Raw genomic sequence first — 15863 nt, 5'->3', positions numbered from 1 at the left:
AAGCTGTTGCTGTCAGCTTTGTGAAGACAGACATGTAAACAGGTTTGGGGGGGGAGTACCCTTTTGTGGTTCGGTCACGCTGCGCTGTCTGAATAGTACAAAGATTCGACCCGGATGACAATGCGGGGCACAATGCAGTGGCTCATGTTTACAAATAGCATCCATGCCTTTAACACCTACTAGCCCGGGCCAGTCATCGACCATCTTCAGATCCCAGCTCAGTAAACTGTTCAACATGATGGATGATTAAATGTTTGAATCAGTTGGTTACTTGGTGTCTGTATAGTTTATTATGAGAGGCTTTTTGTTGTGCATTCACGGTGTTTCCTCGAACTGAGTGGGTGTTTTATCTGTTGTCAGTTATTTTGCTTCCTAAAATGGCAAAAGTAATAAAACCACAAAGTTCACCAGCAGAGACGTTTGACCTTACGATCAGAGACAGGCAGACAGTAGGACAATGAATTTGCTTTGCAATCCTGCCGGGTGTCCGTCTGTGCCAGACAGCGTTGTCCAGACGGACAGAACGGTGACAGATAACATAAACACAGACAAGAGACATAACACTTCATTCACAAAAGCTCTATTCCATCACGGCTATTTGGGTCAGTCACTTGACCATTATTGTCTCCTGTCGGTACAGGGCCGGGAAAAAGCGTGCCAGACTCAACTCAGACTGCTTTCTATGCTGTTATTTCCCCCCAAGGTCAGGCTAAGTGTAGTCGTGCTCATCATGCAGAAGTGTTAACAAGTTTTCCAGATGTAAAGTCAAAGCATCGTTTTGCATTATAATTAGATCAGTGTAATTAAATGCTAAATAATTAAAGATGAAAGCGACAACGGCAAATGAAACATCAGTACAGTTATTTTTGATGCATTTATTGGCAACACTGCATTTCACAATGTCGAACTGTCGTGGTTAAAGGCGTGAGGTGCAGGATCAGACGCAGGAAACAATGTGGGCAACATGATTGCAGCTCCACACCTGTCGGCTGTAAATGAGCTTTGTCTAACTACATTAAGTCCACTTCAAAAGCACTCATTGTCAGATCCTCCAGGATGTTCGGAGGCCAAAAGGGTTTGAGTTAGGGGTAAAGTTGTTCAAAAGGTTCATCCAGAAGAGATGCGTGTCAGGCAAGATCCCAGCTACCTGCGCTGAATATGTCAGACCTCCGGCTGGGACGTCTCGCAGGCGCCATTAGACGACGGGCATGCTGCTAAGACCGCATGGCACAACACCTGAAAATAAGTGCAATAATTTATCTTTATCTTTTTTAGAGTACATGGTTTTTTTTTCTAATGAATATCATACAGTGTTACCTCTTTAGTTAAATTACAAATATTACAACAAAGTTATGGACAGTTCTAAATATTGATCTGTGCAGGCCTACCTGTATCTTCGAGGGCAACCGTGATGACCAACAATATATTCCTGGGCATAGCAGAACCGTCTGCAGAGTCCTCTATGCCCACAGGTCCAATACTGCATTTCTGGATCATTTCCTGTAGATAATTATTAAAACAAATCACATACATTTCAATATCCCTCATAAATGTTGACATGTTTCAAAATGATGCTAAATACTTCCATTTAAAAAAATAAGTACACAAGATTTAAATTACTGAATGGCTGAGAAAAATCTGTCACGATTTCATCACACACAAACAGGCCCAGTATGTGTCCAGTGTAGTTGGAGCATTTGCCTTATCATGATTTGCGTGATTGGATCTCACAAAGTGAATGTATCTATTGCTTACCCTCCCCATATGCGAGCATCAGGAGAAGCACAAGGAGAACCAAGCTCAGTCCCTTCATGTTTGGGTACCAATAACCTTTCAGACACTGCTGTTGACAGGCTCATGCTGCATTTATACAGCATTTCAAGCATGGGGGAGGAGTCTGTCGTGCTCTGTCCAAATCACAATAACAGAGTATCGCTGAATGATGGGAGTCTGAGGGCTGAAGGTCAGGACTATGAGCTTACTCAGCTCAGTCCAACAGCTGCAGCCTCTTGAGGATTTCAGATTGCTTTTGGACATTTTTACAAAGAAACGTAACTTTAATGTTCTGTGCTCAATGTGCAAAAGAAAAGTTGTGTTATTCAATCTGCTCTGTGATTTAACGATAGAAATTCTGTTTACTCTTGACCAACACAGAAATCTACATGAAAAAGGAACAGTTATCTGGTAGTGTACTTATGTACACCCCTATGGCTGGACAGAGGAGTACTTTAAATGAACAAGCCCCGTAAAATGTTGCAACGACAAGTAATGTACTTTCTAATCTGTTTGTTTTAGACACGGTGAGCAGTACAATTCTGTCTGTCCTGCTGTGTTTTCAGGGCTTTCCCCACATCTCAATATGGCAGTTATTCATGTGTTATTGCTGATGCTGTGAAACTACAAACTGCACAAAACCCTGCTCCAGTGACGGGGAAGGATTGTTAACAAAACAATAACACCACAAGGCATGAGCACAAGAGCATGTACTTGTATAGCATGCCCCCTAGTGATTAGGTAAAGATGTTTGTTTAGTTGTTTATTCTCCCTCTCACATCCTATAAAGGGGGGGGAGAGAGAGAGAGAGAGAGAGAGAGAGAGAGAGAAGCCAATCTGTGATTAATCAGGCTAATGGATGTGTTTTTCAAACTAATATTTTTGCCAAAAACACAGAAAACAACTGAGCATGAGAAGCCTGGCAGTAATTACATTTGCAGGCATCAGAATAAGGCACAGGGCAGTGCATTTGCCAAGTTTAAAATCACTTCTCCTACTACCTCGAATCATTTTGCTTTTTTGTGCGACCTACAGAGATTTAAGGTTCCTAAAATTACATTCACATTATCTGATTGAACAACTATTTTCTTTTCAGAATACAATTTCCCATACCCTTACTGTCCAGGAACAACCATTCCCAAATGAGATGATTTTGGATTCGATTTTTTTTTTTTCTGATAAACGAAATGATTACGTTGTTTTTTTTTGTTGTTTTTTTTTGTTTTTATGTGTTGAGAAAATGTCCCTTCTTCTTAAGGTAAATAAACTTTAAACCGCATCTTGGATTAGCTGGAAAATGCATTGTGCACAAATCCTAAAACAGAACTTGGTAGCATTCATCATCCTCTCATAAATTTCCCCCATCAGTAACCTAATCAAATCAAATAAACACAGAATTATTTAAGGTAATTATCAGTCTGAATGAGCAAGGAAAGACGCTCCTAATGAATAAAGTGCTCATTTTGCGCGTAACATTTCTTTAATCAATTTATTGTAAAATACTGCAGTCTAGTAATACCACTTTCTGCTACAAGGGGGCAATATGTACTTTCAAATGTCGGGTTTTTACCAAGCGAAGAAAACTGTGTTCATGTGCGCATGCGCAGTCCGAACAGCTGCAGCCAACAACAACAGTCTGGACTGTCTGCCCTATCATTCCAAGATGGCGGACCTCCTTGGTTCAATCCTTAGCTCGATGGAGAAACCTCCAACGGTCGGCGACCAGGAAAGCCGACGAAAGGCGCGAGGTACCTTAACGGGTTGTCTAACTAACGACTCATCTTGTGTTAGTCTGAAACTGCCGAAATAAACGCAATGCGAGAATCACGTCTTCGTTAGAAATGAAAAGGACAGACTTGAGTTTCTGCTGCTGCCATTATTTGGGGGCCGGTCGAGTTTTCAAGCAGGCGCCGTCGACCCGGGTTTCTTCACGCCGCTTCGACGGACCTGCTGCCCCGCATGTTGCTGCAGACCGGAGAGCCGGCCGCTGCGTACAAAACCTCCCACAAGCACTCCGTAAACAACTAGCGCTGCTTTATCCGTTTCGCATCCTTGTTTGTTGACTCAGAAAACAAAAAGTTACATCCACACAGCTCCGGCGTCACAAACTAGTTTACCGCGAGTCCTTCCGTCTGTCTGTCTGTCCGTCTGTCTGTCTGTGTGCACAACAGCTGTCTTTGCTCAGTTTTAGTCATAAATACCATGTAAGTCACTAAATACTTTCACAGTCACAAACAGCAGCTGCGTTTCCATTCGGCTCCATTTCGGTGTAACACAAACCCGCAGCGGTCACGTGGCTCCGGTGAAACGTGCATGACTTGGACGACCTCGTCGTATTTCCTGCTTGTAGATGTAATGTTAAAACGATGTTTCTCCCAAGTTCAAAATTGTGTCTCCATGGTGACACTGAGTGGAGTATTGCGACAAATAAACAACTTCATCCACAACATGGTTGTGATTTCCATTCCCCCCCCCCCTCAAAAAAAAAAAAAAAAGCGACCAAGTCCGTTAAATTAACTGTGACGTGTGTGTAGACCAATAAAACATCACAGACTCTTTGCTGGTCGACACATGAAACAAATCATCCAATCTGAGTCACCAGATTTGAGGCCGGAGTGATGAAAAAGCTGGAAATGTGGTTTTGGGATTACAGGAAGTCTGTCTTTTGATGAGCGTCATTAGAGAAAATGAGTAGGCCAGCGGTATCTGTACGACCATGTTGAGTATTTACAATGGAACCTTTAAATACTGTCCTTTTAAAGAGCAAGCAGCAAGACTCAAGAAGATGGAAGAAGATGAGAAAAGAAAGAAAGCACAGTTCAGGAAAAAGGTGAGAGCTCAAGAGTCACACTGAAATTAGTTCTGCGGAGCTCCCGTTGTCCGTCTTGATATTTATTACTGTGTCTCCTCACATCTTCTGTTTAGATGGAGAAAGAGGTGTCGGATTTCATCCAAGACAGTTCACAACAGAAAAGAAAATACAATCCTATGGGCAAGATTGAAAGGAGTATATTGTGAGTGTTTATTAAAGGAGTAAAATACGCCCCCCCCCCCCACACACACACACACACACATACCCATGACTATTTAAATGTCATGTCTTGCTGTCTTATAGACATGATGTTGCAGAAGTGGCTGGTCTGACTTCTTTTTCTTTCGGGGAGGACGAGGAGAGCCGTTACGTGATGCTTTTCAAGAAGGTCTGAAGACTTCGATTTAATATTCCACCGTCAGATGTTTAAATCGCTGCCTCGTTCGTCTGAACTTCGGAGCAGATAATCGTGTGGGAGTTTGACCGCTTTCCACGTTGTGCTGTTGCAGGAGTTTGCTCCGTCAGATGAGGAATTGGAAGCCTATCGCAAAGGAGAGGAGTGGGATCCCAAGCTGGCAGAACAACGGCGCAGACTAAAAGTGAGACGGGACGCTCTTCTGTGTTTCAGAAATACAGACGTCTGCTTGTGTGGTGACGATAAAATCAGATGTCTTCAGGGTAGCGGGCAGCTTTTTCTTCTATTTCGTTGCGTTTGTTTTCCGTCAAGAAGTATCTTAAAGTATAAAATACGAATGTTACATCATAACCTTTACAATGATCTTACGTTCACACCTGCAACACACACACACACACACACACACTGGGTTTGGTGAGATACGTTAAACTACAAATACCACCTGGTGAGAAATGTCGACGCTTCACGCGCGTCTTCAACCCGACAGCACAGAGGATCAATACGATCGCCACGGTTTTCAGATTAGTGTCACTAAGTCAGTATCTGACAAAATATGAAACGTGCTCACACTCTCACCTTCTGGTCTGCTCTGTTGTTGTTGTTGAGTTATGGTGCTGAATAACAGACAAAAAAGTGTTTTTGTATAATATTATGGTGTCACAGTGACATTGACCACTGGCCTTTTTAATAGAAAATGCTGTCACTTCCAACATTTTATCCTATTAGACATTTGTGTGAAATGTAGTCATAATTAGCAAATGAATTCCTGACTTGTAGCCAGAGAAACTGTCTTGACCACTGAAATCTGTTCAGTTCATCCTTGAGTCCAAATCGTTCGTTCCAAATTTAAAGAAATTCCCTCAAGGTCTTAAAATATCTCGTTCCCAAGAAAGAGACGGGGTGGGTCGATCTGAAAATGGAACGCATCCGGCCACCACCGGCACAAGTGTGGAGACACCACCAGATCAGAAGTGACCAGAGAGAAACCACCGACACCGAAAAGAATTTCATTACCTAAAAAAAAGCAAGACGAGACCGAATTAAGGAAAGTGTGCAGAACGTAAACGGATGTTTGAAACTTTAAATTGAAGTCTGTAGATGTGTGACGGTGTGCAAGTGTCCCATCTTTCCTTGAATCTCCGTCTCGGTCTCTGACCGTCCTCGTCCTCGCCACTGCAGGAACAGGCTGCGTTGGAAGAAGCAGCGTCCAGTCAGACCGAGAAGTCTCAGGCGTGTCCCAACTCCAACTACAGGGACAAGTACAGCCACCTGATCGGCACCTCCGCCGCCAAGGACGCAGCGCACACGCTAGAGGCCAACAGCGCGTACGGCTGTGGTGAGTGCGTGCGCCGTCTCGTAGAAATGCAGAACAACGTTGCCTCGAGGCTTTTCCCTTTTTACTCACCGTGTCGGTAATTCTCTGTCCCAGTGCCGGTGGCCAACAAGAGGGACACTCGCTCCATAGAGGAGGCCATGAATGAAATCAGAGCCAAGAAACGGCAGAAGCGAGAGGACGACACGGGCGCACACGCCAGCAGCTCTTGAGTCGCCACCGTTTCTTGCTTTCTGTCTCCTGTCGTGTGCGTGTGCGTGCGTGTGTGCGTGTGTGTGTGTGCGTTTAGTGTCTCTGTGCGCCGTCTCAGTCATCCAATAAGGCAATACCATGTACGTCAGACATTTTAAAGTAATAACTTCTATGATCGGCCTTGAATCTCGTATTGATGCCGCTCTGTGACCGAGACTGTGCTGAAATCATGAGGTCGTGTTGAGTGTCGGATGCTCGGGTGTGTCTGATCCAGCAGGAGGATTATTCTGCGTGTTTGGGTAACATCTGTCCGTGACATGCTGTCAGTCAAATTTCTCACACAAATGATTTGGCCGTTGTAGTATAAGAAACGTGTTTTTATAAGAGGAAAAAAAACCGGTGTCTATACATCATTTTTAAAAGAACATATTTGTCTGTGTTTGATATTTTGGATGCAGACGTGCATTTACGGTCCTCAGTGGGCGTTTTATCATTAAAGGTATTGATGATGTTGAGTCTCTGCTTCGCGGGATGAGGGTTATTTTTGAAAGCCAGCTTTTAGGAAGGTGTCGCTGAAATGTCCCACCGTTAGTGTCCCAAATATCCACTGAAGTTTTTTTTTGAAAGGGAAACCGGAGAATGCTCGAGCAGACTAGTTTTCTTTTCTCTTTTTTCTTCTTCATCTCTACCCGTTTCAGATCTTTGTAAAGGTGGAAGCATGCCATCACAAGAGGAGCCCCATTTTAGAAACTACCGTTTTGTGGATTTTAGTCATCTGTGATTGCGTCCGTGATTTTTCTGTTTTGGTTTCTATACATCTGCACTGACTGTGAATTCCTCTGTTACTCCAGCGTAAAGTTTTATTATGAAACCGGGTGAAGGCTTACAGAAGCCATCATGTTGGGGAGTATACGGAGTAGCAGACTCCTTTGTTGGCGTGTGTCTCAGTAAGTTTGACTACATGTCTTTTGTTTGTACTAATCAAACATTCAGTCGTGTGAGAGCTCCTCGGTATCTTGATGTGTATTTGAACATGATTGCACTGTTTTATCCCCATGTGTATTAATAAATGGAAAAGTTGAAATCTTAGGCCTTTTTCCTGTATGTTGCCTTCATTCCTGCATGCCCAATACAGCAACGTAAACAAATATCATCAAACCTAACCATCATCATTCAGTTACTGTTATCTCCTGACATAAAGTTCAGTGTGTTAGACGCACTAATCTTCACTCTTGAGGATACAAATACACAAAACATAATGTTATCGGGTGTAATGGACATTTATGGACATTGTTTGGTGCAATGTAACTTAAGTATTGTCCCTAAAGCTGTGCTTACGTGAGTACCTTCCATTTTATACATCGAATTATTGTACTTATTTCTTCACTGCATTTATCTGACTACTAGAAACCAATCGTGGAAAATTAATACTTTATATATAAAACATGTTACCAGCTCGTCATATATAATGCATTGTTATAAATTACTATGTATTACTTGGTTTAAATGCCGTCTACCTCAGTGTTGGAATGAAACAAAGTACATTTACTCAAGTATTGTTCTTAAGTACAAATTCAACACTGTCGGGGACTAGTTACTGCATAATGAGTACTTTTTAGGTACACTTTGCTGATAATACTTTTTGAATGAATGATTTTTAAGTGCAATGAAGTATTTTGACAGTGTGATATTAGTAATTTTACTTCGGTAAAGGACTTTAACACTTCTTCCAATATTGGTCAACCTCAGCCAGCTTAAACATTAAAATGTGCATTAAGGCGTTAGTAATATACTGTAGTAGCCAATATACTCACTGATATTTTAAGTACTTTTATCCACCAATGGTTTCCTCGACTTGACTAACATTACTAATGTAGGACTTTTTTTTGACAGTGTAATATTGCTACTTAAGCAAACACTCGGTTGAATACTTCCTCCTCCTCTGTTGTTTGGTCTCTGTCTAGTCTATCTCTGATTCTTTCACTCCGCTGTCATCCCTGTTTGTCTCCTGAAGAAGGCGCCATAGATTAACCAAGACAAATGTTAGAGTTTTTCTCTTTTTTTTTTTTTTCTTTTTCTTTTTTTTAATCCTTGTTTCACACTGTCCTGCAGTTTCTGTCCTGCAGAAACACATATTTACTGTCGGCTGAAGACTCAGGCACGCACATGTAAAAAAACAAACAAAAAAAAAACCATGAAGTCCTTGTGTTTGTTCTTTTCCATCATTTGGTTTGCAGCTGCAGAGCTTAAACCCCTGAAAGGTAAGAGCAGACGCTGCTGATGCTTCTTCTGTCCTGATCAGACGTGTGCCGGGCTTTAAATGAGGAAAAGCGTCAAAACGTGACTCTTATAAGAAACGTTTGCTCGGACTCCGCTACTACTTCTCTCAAGATTTCAAGATTGAAGTCCTTTGTTGCTTTAAACGCAGCTTAGATGTTTTGTCGTGAAGCTTATTTGCCTCATGCTGTCACATAAGTTAAATCAGGATTTCTATTTCTTTTGTAAATGGTTTTGGGATAGAAGTGGGGTTAGCGGCATGTGCAGTTTTCCATGTCAGCACTTCTTCGAGGTGACTGTCGTTCTGGAGAATGTTTTATTAGTTCAGAAGTAAAAAAATAAATAAATAAATAAAAAAAAGCCTTTATTTCAGTGTGTGCCGATCGGTTTATCTGCGCCATTTCTCAGTGTCTCATCATTTCTCACATGCAGGCTCCGGTGTAGTTTGTACTTTCAAAGACAAGACTTACAGCCCAGGGGACAGCTGGCATCCCTATCTGGAGCCTTTTGGATTCATGTTCTGCATGCGCTGTGTGTGCGTAGAGGTACCGTTTAACGTGAACAAACTAAAGGAATATTACACTCAAATTGACTGTTTGAAGTGGTTTGCGTGCTTGTAAACTCTGATATTGCTCTCTCTTAGACAGGCCATGTGAAATGTAACACAATCAAGTGTCCTGCTCTGCCATGTGAAAACCCAGTGGCCGAGCCTCAGCGGTGTTGTCCAAGATGCACAGGTAGACTGCCTCTGAACACCGCGTCAGCTCAAACTTTCAGGTGAGGAGTGATTCTTGTTGTGACTCTCCTGCCCGTTGTGTCCTCCTCAGATGAGCCCAGGATCCCTGCAGGGCTCAGAGCTTCGGTGAAGTCCTGCAGGTATAATGGGAGTATTTACCAGCCGGGGGAGAGCTTCACTAAACATGACCTCTTCCCATCCAAGCAAAGCAATCAGTGTGTAATGTGCACATGCTCTGTAAGTTCAATCTCATTTACTGCTTTTCTTTTTTTAGTCAGACTGTGTTATTATTGATCCGAGAACAAAATGTGCAAGTTGTTGTTTCTAGAGTGCGTGCTTTATGGACCATAAAAACAATATAAAAGACAAATAAATGGAAAAGAATTCAAACAAACAGGTATTTTAGACAGTTGCCAGCGCTGACTGTGTTAGCAATTCCCCCACTTCATCCTCCTTTGATTGGGAATTGTTGCTTTCCCCTGAAACATAAGCACCACAGCAAAACATCAAATGGGTAAAAAAAAAATCTGTGAAAAGTTTTTAATCACTGAATTTACATTAAATGAAATATTAAAAAGTTTGCAACTTGTAGAAAATGTGTTTAGTTTCTCTAAAACATTTCCACGAGTTACAGCAGTGAACCAAGTGTTACAGTATCTCCTATTACACCCACTGAAATTCAACATTTGTAAAAAAAAACCATTACGTGTACATGTGTGTTTTGAGGAAGTAGTAATATTATTGCACTCTTAAGTTATAGCTGCTAATATTGCAAGGAAAGATTTTTTTTTTTTGTAAATTCCATTTTATTTTTAATACTGTAGCCAGTGAAAACATGTTGCTTTGATTTGTGTATCGGCTTAGCTTGGTTGTGATCAGCAGATACTGAAGAGGAGGTGAAACTGAAATCAACAAGTCTTTGCAAAAGGACACATGATGTGAGAAGTTATGAGCTGCACCGTGCTTTTTTTTCAAAAAAACAGATGTTTTCAAATATACAAGGAGATAATACATTACAAAATGATTCTTAGGATACATTTTAGATCGAAACAAATAGTGTTAATCTTATTTCTATTGTGTACTGTAGTTAAAAGTAAACAGTGGGAATATAATTCTGTTTTAGTGCAGTTATTTTTTTTATAACGTTGATTGCCGGCGGTGGCTCTCCCTTTTTTATTTCACAGAATGCGAACATCTTCTGTGCTCTGAAAACATGCCAACCCATCACCTGTTCCTCACCGGTCCCAGTTCCAGATACCTGCTGTTTGGTGTGTAAAGGTAGTCAAACTCCATACTGAGACAATTTCTTTATTCTGTTTCCAACCTGAAATATCTTTTAGGAATTTTAAAATGTAGATTAGGGCTGAGCAACATGGCTGATTAATTACAGTTTTTTCCATATATGTATGCAAAAAAAAAAAAGACTGAAAATGATCCCATTAATGTTCAATTCAGACAGAAAAAAAAAAAAAATCACAATATTATCATATGATGAGGTTACAATTCTGATCGATGTCTGTATACGATAATAATCCATCACAGCCCAGCCCTAATGCAAATCACTGTCATATCATATTAATCACGTTGTTCTCACACTTGATTGTGATCTTTTTCTTTCAGATCATGGCACCAGTGGGTCTTCATCCACTGAGGATGGAAACCAGCAACTGAACAGAGGCGTTGTATGTACTTGCTGACTACCATGCACTATGTTAGGCATTGCTTTCATGTGAATGTTATTTGTGTCTCTAAAAATGTATTTAAATGTAGTGCAAGGTTGTGAAGTGTTGTTATCAGTTTAGCAGCTGGACTTAAGTTACAGGACTTGGCTCAACTTGACATCACATTATTTCAAATATTTTTGAGACGTATAGTTTGCTGTGATCATTTAAGAAAAACCTTTCAGTATGTCTAACAAGATCTGAGGAGCATTTGGCCCAGGAGTGGGGCTGGATTATGGTGTTGTTAATTTTAAACTGCTGAAAACATCTGAGGTGTGGGCAGTGATTCAGTTGTCTGTAGCCAGACTTTTAACTTTAATGATTCAGGGAATGATATGATGTTCTTTCAGCTACCACTCAGGGAAAAACAATTAAAGCAAATAGCTAAATGCATAACGTATAACTGCATTTTATTATATCTGTGTTTACAAAAGAGGCATTCAGTTGACCAGTGTTCTGGAGAGCAGAACAAGGCGCAGCCCGATCGTGCCACTCCACCCAGGGTCAAGACTTCTCCCAGAGGCCTGAGCCTCAGTAAACTGAACCTCAAAGGGGCTTCAGAGACCACTGTGAAGATTTTGATGCAGAGGAAACACCAAAGAGGTGAGACTTTGTCAAAATGAAAAAATAATTTATGGGTATTTGATTTTATGGACATGAATGTTCCTCACAAGTTTACGATTGTTCCCATATGGAGCACAACACTCAGATGTTTTCCATTTCTCTCAGCGTGTTTATACAATGGCAAGACATACTCTCATGGAGACATGTGGCACCCAGTTTTGGGGAAGGTCCTGGAATGCATCCTGTGCACTTGTACTGATGGCCTCCAGGACTGCAAACGTATCACGTGTCCCAGCCAGTACCCGTGCCAACATCCCATGAAATCAGCAGGAAAGTGCTGCAAGACTTGTCCAGGTAGTCGAACATGGCTCGTAACATAATGAACTGTTTATGCTGATGTGATGTTGATTGGCTGTAAACTTTGTCCACTCAACATGTCTCTGTTTTGGTCTCTGCAGAGAGTAAAGCTGAAAGTAACCAGACCCAGTGCTATCTCGGATATAAAAATAACCTCTTGGTGTATAAAGTAGAGTCGTTTTTGAAAGTTGACTCGCCCAACACAGTCAGGATCATCGCTGTCGAAAGACAAAGTACCGCTGAGGTTGAAGTACAAGTATGGAACACTGTAGAAGGTACGCTCACTACTGGTCAGAACTACAGTAAAGGAAAAGTTCAGCATTTTGGGAAATATGCTCATTAACTTTCTTGACAAAAGTTAGATCATCTAACTGTGTTTACTCTTGTTTCTAATACTGTTTACTGTGAAATGCATTTATCTGGCGGTGACCAGTTAGATCCGCATTGTGTGAACTCGTTTAGCAAGGGCTTGAATGTAACAGATATTCATTCATATGTAAAAGTCAAACACCGTAGACTATCACTGCACCGGTTTTTGATTCTCATCTGAGCTCTTCATTTTTACAGGTGTTTTACAATTAATGGAAATTGGTGACGTTCAGCGAAAAGACATCATGGATCATCCAGAAAATTACACATTGCTTACGACGCTTGATGAAGGTTTGTTCTCAAAGTGCTTTCGAAATTATTCTATGCATTTATATACTTAGATTCTAGACAACTGGTTTTCATTTACGATGATTGTTTTGATTTGTTGTGTCAGCTGTGTTTTAATTTAAGTTCCTTTTTTAGACACATGGAGCAAATTTAAAGAAGAGGGAGAAAATCTGAGTAAAGCTCCTCAGACCACGATTTGTGAAGATGGCATTCAGGAGATGGTGACTTTCCTAAATCCCAAGCAAACTGAGGGCCTGTGTTCACCCTGAGAGTCACTCTTTCTATCAGTATTCCCAATGACTACATGGCTGACATACATACTTAATTCATACGTGTCGCACTTGGATGTAATTCCTTTGAGTGGAACATCTCATTTATAATATTTTTTTTTAAATAATTAATTGGTACAACATTGTCCATCATCATCATGTTTTAACCATCACATATTTTTGTATGTAATTTTTAGGTTGCAAAACACAGGCTATAGCGGTGTGGTTGGTCAAAAGCTGTACTTGTAATAATTCAAACATCATTAGATTTGGTGGATTTGAAAAGAAGCTCTAAACAAAATGTCAAAGTGGAGTTTGTAGTGTGGTCATCCATATATAAATTTGGTGGTGAGGACTTTGTAGGCTCTGTGACATTGTTAACTGCATTTATTGAGTGATCACTTTGTCAAACAAACTATTTGCATAACGTTATGACAGTAATTTGTGATTTTGAATGTGTTTGACAAGAGGCCACATTGTGCTGAGATTGTAAAAGGCTTTTTAAGGATATTATGACAATCAACATATTTATTGTAAATACCAGTTGAGGTTTTGATCACCTTATTTAAAGTGCATTGGTTCTGGTAGGATTCATGTGAATATAGATTTGACTGTTTGAATGTTTTTGTGAACCCCTATGTATGCATTATATAGGGCTCCACAATGATTTAACAACTGTGTATTGATAGTGATAAAACAGGCTTCCTAATTCTTGCCTTTTGATGTCAAATATAGACCTACTGCTATTTTTATGCAGCTGCAGGATTTGGTTTGTTATCATAGACTGACATTTTACAACTCCACATACCTTAAGTAATTCTATTTTACAGTTGATGTAGCTGAATGCACTCTGTCTGCTCACAGCTATAAAAACTAAAGTTTTCTCTGGTGTTTCACACCAACAACATATTTGTCTGTTTCTTGCCTTTACTTTCAAATTCAAAGGGGTGCACAGCTTATACGAGATGAAATAATTTGCATGGAGTCAACAACAGTAAGACCTCGAGAATATCTACTTGAGACATGATGTGTCTCAGTGCTCGTAGGTGGTTTTGAGACTGATTTGCCGATTCATCAATGGTCTGCATGCCAGTAGAACGGTCCTAACACTGTCATCGCCTGAAGGCATCCATTAAATAGAGCTCAGGAAGGCCGGATAAACTGAGTTCCTGCTGGAAATGAAATGTTGTCGGAGAAATAAAATCAAAAGCAGAAGCTAAAACCCGGATCACCCCCAAAACTCTCACACACACTATATTTTCCCAACACCAGCATTTTCGACTCACTTGATATTAGTCATTGTTCCTTAATGAGACCAACGTCTTGTGACTTTCTTTTTTTCTGTCTCGCACGTGTGTACTCATTCTTTTTCCTTGAGGGTTAATATTTGAGATTTTACTGGTGCATAGTGCCTCAACCTCAAATCTCTCCTCTTACTAGTTACAGTTATTCAGGGTGGAGGAGTTGAAAAGAGCTTAAGTTCCATGTGCACAGCTCTCTTCCTGTTCTGTGACGTAAATGCAAAATCTTTGAGCTACAAGAAACAATTTCCTGCAAAATCAAGTCAACTAGCACAGTGTGAAGTGTTGGCTGGAAACCACAAATTATTTAGATGTACTGTATGATTCATTGATGGCTATACAGTACATATATTATTATTCATTGAGGAAACCAATGTTAAAGCAGTTATAATCAATAATGGTGCAGTTCCCCTCAGCTCACTGGAACGTATTGCGTCTTGGAGTTTATTGTTTTCGTTCGTCGACCCACAACTTTACTCTTACGGTTCATTTCCGCCGCTCTCAGAGACCCTGTTTTCTGCCACAGCAGCAGCTGTTCACACGCAAAAAAAACCTTTAAATACTCACTGTGTACATCCTGCTCAGCACCAAAGGGCAGAGAGACAAAGTTATAACTAACTGGCAAACATAGTGAAGCATTTAGCAGCTAATGAGCCACATATTTTCTCTCAGGGGCTGGTAGAGACCAAACACAGATCTAAAAGAGAATGATTATTGGACATTCATTTACCTGATGGTCAATAGATAGAACTCAAAACTACTCATAAGTTAACAGCTGGATGCCCTTACAGAAGAACCACACAAATTTCACATGGGACCGCATGACACGTGAAACATGTATTTTGCCCAATGGAAACGTGGTTTTGGAACACTTTCATGGTGTAATGTGTGAAGCCCATGTAGATTCCCATGTGAAACTTTACCGCATATTTTCCCCATATTATCATATGGTGCAACATGTGGTAAACATGTGTCATACATATACTCACATGTGAAAACTCATCTGTATTTTTTTGTAAGGTTGTACAAATAGGCAACTGTTTGCCAAACAAGTTCACCATGTCAACTCAAACATTGATTATTATGTTGGCGTTGCGTTCACAACTCGTATCTGCATGCCTTCTGGTTCACAAATAAATGTCACTGTAAAAAATATTGCCCTGTTTTTATATTTTTACTGCAAAAATGAGAGTATAGTTTGAAAAGAATACAGTTGTCAGTTATTTCTGGATCCTTCTCTTAGCTCTCAGATGGCTTAATGAAAAACATCTCTAGTCAAATGTTTTTTGACTTACTGCATTGGGATTCCACTGTTTTTATCATCTAAATGTAGGCCAGGAAACTCAGGGGCATTTTTTTTTTTTTTTTTTACAAAACACAGATTATTGTAAGTAGATAATGTGCTTTAAAAGAGCAGTATGGCCTGGTTCTGGAAATAATGAGCCCTAAAAGTCCA

At 40.5% G+C, this 15863-nt stretch overlaps 3 protein-coding genes across 5 annotated transcripts; 2 read left to right on the top strand and 1 right to left on the bottom strand.

Moving 5' to 3' along the window:
* Nucleotides 1–855: 855 nt before the first annotated feature.
* Nucleotides 856–6475, bottom strand: defbl2 (defensin, beta-like 2). 3 transcript variants are annotated; one of them, XM_069146532.1, is made up of 3 exons: nucleotides 6406–6475; nucleotides 1389–1500; nucleotides 856–1236 (listed from the first exon to the last, which is right to left on the bottom strand). In XM_069146532.1, the coding sequence occupies exons 1-3, from the start codon at nucleotides 6473–6475 to the stop codon at nucleotides 1215–1217; spliced, it is 204 nt and encodes a 67-aa protein (XP_069002633.1). In that variant the 3' UTR covers nucleotides 856–1214. The 3 variants fall into 3 exon arrangements, with proteins under 3 accessions (XP_069002633.1, XP_069002635.1, XP_069002634.1); XM_069146534.1 differs by lacking the exon at nucleotides 6406–6475 and adding an exon at nucleotides 3975–4232; XM_069146533.1 differs by lacking the exon at nucleotides 6406–6475 and adding an exon at nucleotides 1756–3335.
* Nucleotides 3404–7614, top strand: spag7 (sperm associated antigen 7). Its single transcript, XM_069146531.1, has 7 exons — nucleotides 3404–3521; nucleotides 4536–4603; nucleotides 4699–4787; nucleotides 4889–4973; nucleotides 5095–5184; nucleotides 6180–6336; nucleotides 6430–7614. The coding sequence occupies exons 1-7, from the start codon at nucleotides 3437–3439 to the stop codon at nucleotides 6543–6545; spliced, it is 690 nt and encodes a 229-aa protein (XP_069002632.1). The 5' UTR covers nucleotides 3404–3436; the 3' UTR covers nucleotides 6546–7614.
* Nucleotides 7615–8656: 1042 nt separating this feature from the next.
* Nucleotides 8657–15538, top strand: chrdl2 (chordin-like 2). The gene is made up of 11 exons (XM_069146530.1): nucleotides 8657–8786; nucleotides 9235–9347; nucleotides 9446–9539; nucleotides 9630–9775; nucleotides 10723–10816; nucleotides 11159–11220; nucleotides 11694–11862; nucleotides 11989–12177; nucleotides 12282–12455; nucleotides 12748–12840; nucleotides 12973–15538. Exons 1-11 carry the CDS (start codon nucleotides 8720–8722, stop codon nucleotides 13104–13106), a joined length of 1335 nt encoding a protein of 444 aa, XP_069002631.1. The 5' UTR covers nucleotides 8657–8719; the 3' UTR covers nucleotides 13107–15538.
* Nucleotides 15539–15863: the final 325 nt, after the last annotated feature.

Source organism: Embiotoca jacksoni, unplaced genomic scaffold, assembly GCF_022577435.1.
Source record: "Embiotoca jacksoni isolate LCO1_2020_lvr unplaced genomic scaffold, fEmbJac1.0.p SCAF_13, whole genome shotgun sequence".
NCBI lineage: Eukaryota > Metazoa > Chordata > Actinopteri > Embiotocidae > Embiotoca > Embiotoca jacksoni.
This window is presented reverse-complemented; position numbering and strand designations above follow the sequence as displayed.

What these genes read in the sequence shown, in the direction of transcription:
- spag7 (XM_069146531.1), top strand. Translation starts at nt 3,437, where the DNA reads ATGGCGGACCTCCTTGGTTCAATCCTTAGCTCGATGGAGAAACCTCCA. An exon ending in AAGCCGACGAAAGGCGCGAG is followed by an intron (nt 3,522 to 4,535) that starts GTACCTTAACGG and finishes GTCCTTTTAAAG; the next exon opens with AGCAAGCAGCAAGACTCAAG. An exon ending in ACGTGATGCTTTTCAAGAAG is followed by an intron (nt 4,974 to 5,094) that starts GTCTGAAGACTT and finishes GTGCTGTTGCAG; the next exon opens with GAGTTTGCTCCGTCAGATGA.
- defbl2 (XM_069146532.1), bottom strand. Translation starts at nt 6,475, where the DNA reads ATGGCCTCCTCTATGGAGCGAGTGTCCCTCTTGTTGGCCACCGGCACT. An exon ending in GACAGAGAATTACCGACACG is followed by an intron (nt 1,501 to 6,405) that starts GTGAGTAAAAAG and finishes AATTATCTACAG; the next exon opens with GAAATGATCCAGAAATGCAG. An exon ending in GGTTGCCCTCGAAGATACAG is followed by an intron (nt 1,237 to 1,388) that starts GTAGGCCTGCAC and finishes ACTTATTTTCAG; the next exon opens with GTGTTGTGCCATGCGGTCTT.
- chrdl2 (XM_069146530.1), top strand. Translation starts at nt 8,720, where the DNA reads ATGAAGTCCTTGTGTTTGTTCTTTTCCATCATTTGGTTTGCAGCTGCA. An exon ending in GTGTTGTCCAAGATGCACAG is followed by an intron (nt 9,540 to 9,629) that starts GTAGACTGCCTC and finishes TGTCCTCCTCAG; the next exon opens with ATGAGCCCAGGATCCCTGCA. An exon ending in GCTTACGACGCTTGATGAAG is followed by an intron (nt 12,841 to 12,972) that starts GTTTGTTCTCAA and finishes TTCCTTTTTTAG; the next exon opens with ACACATGGAGCAAATTTAAA.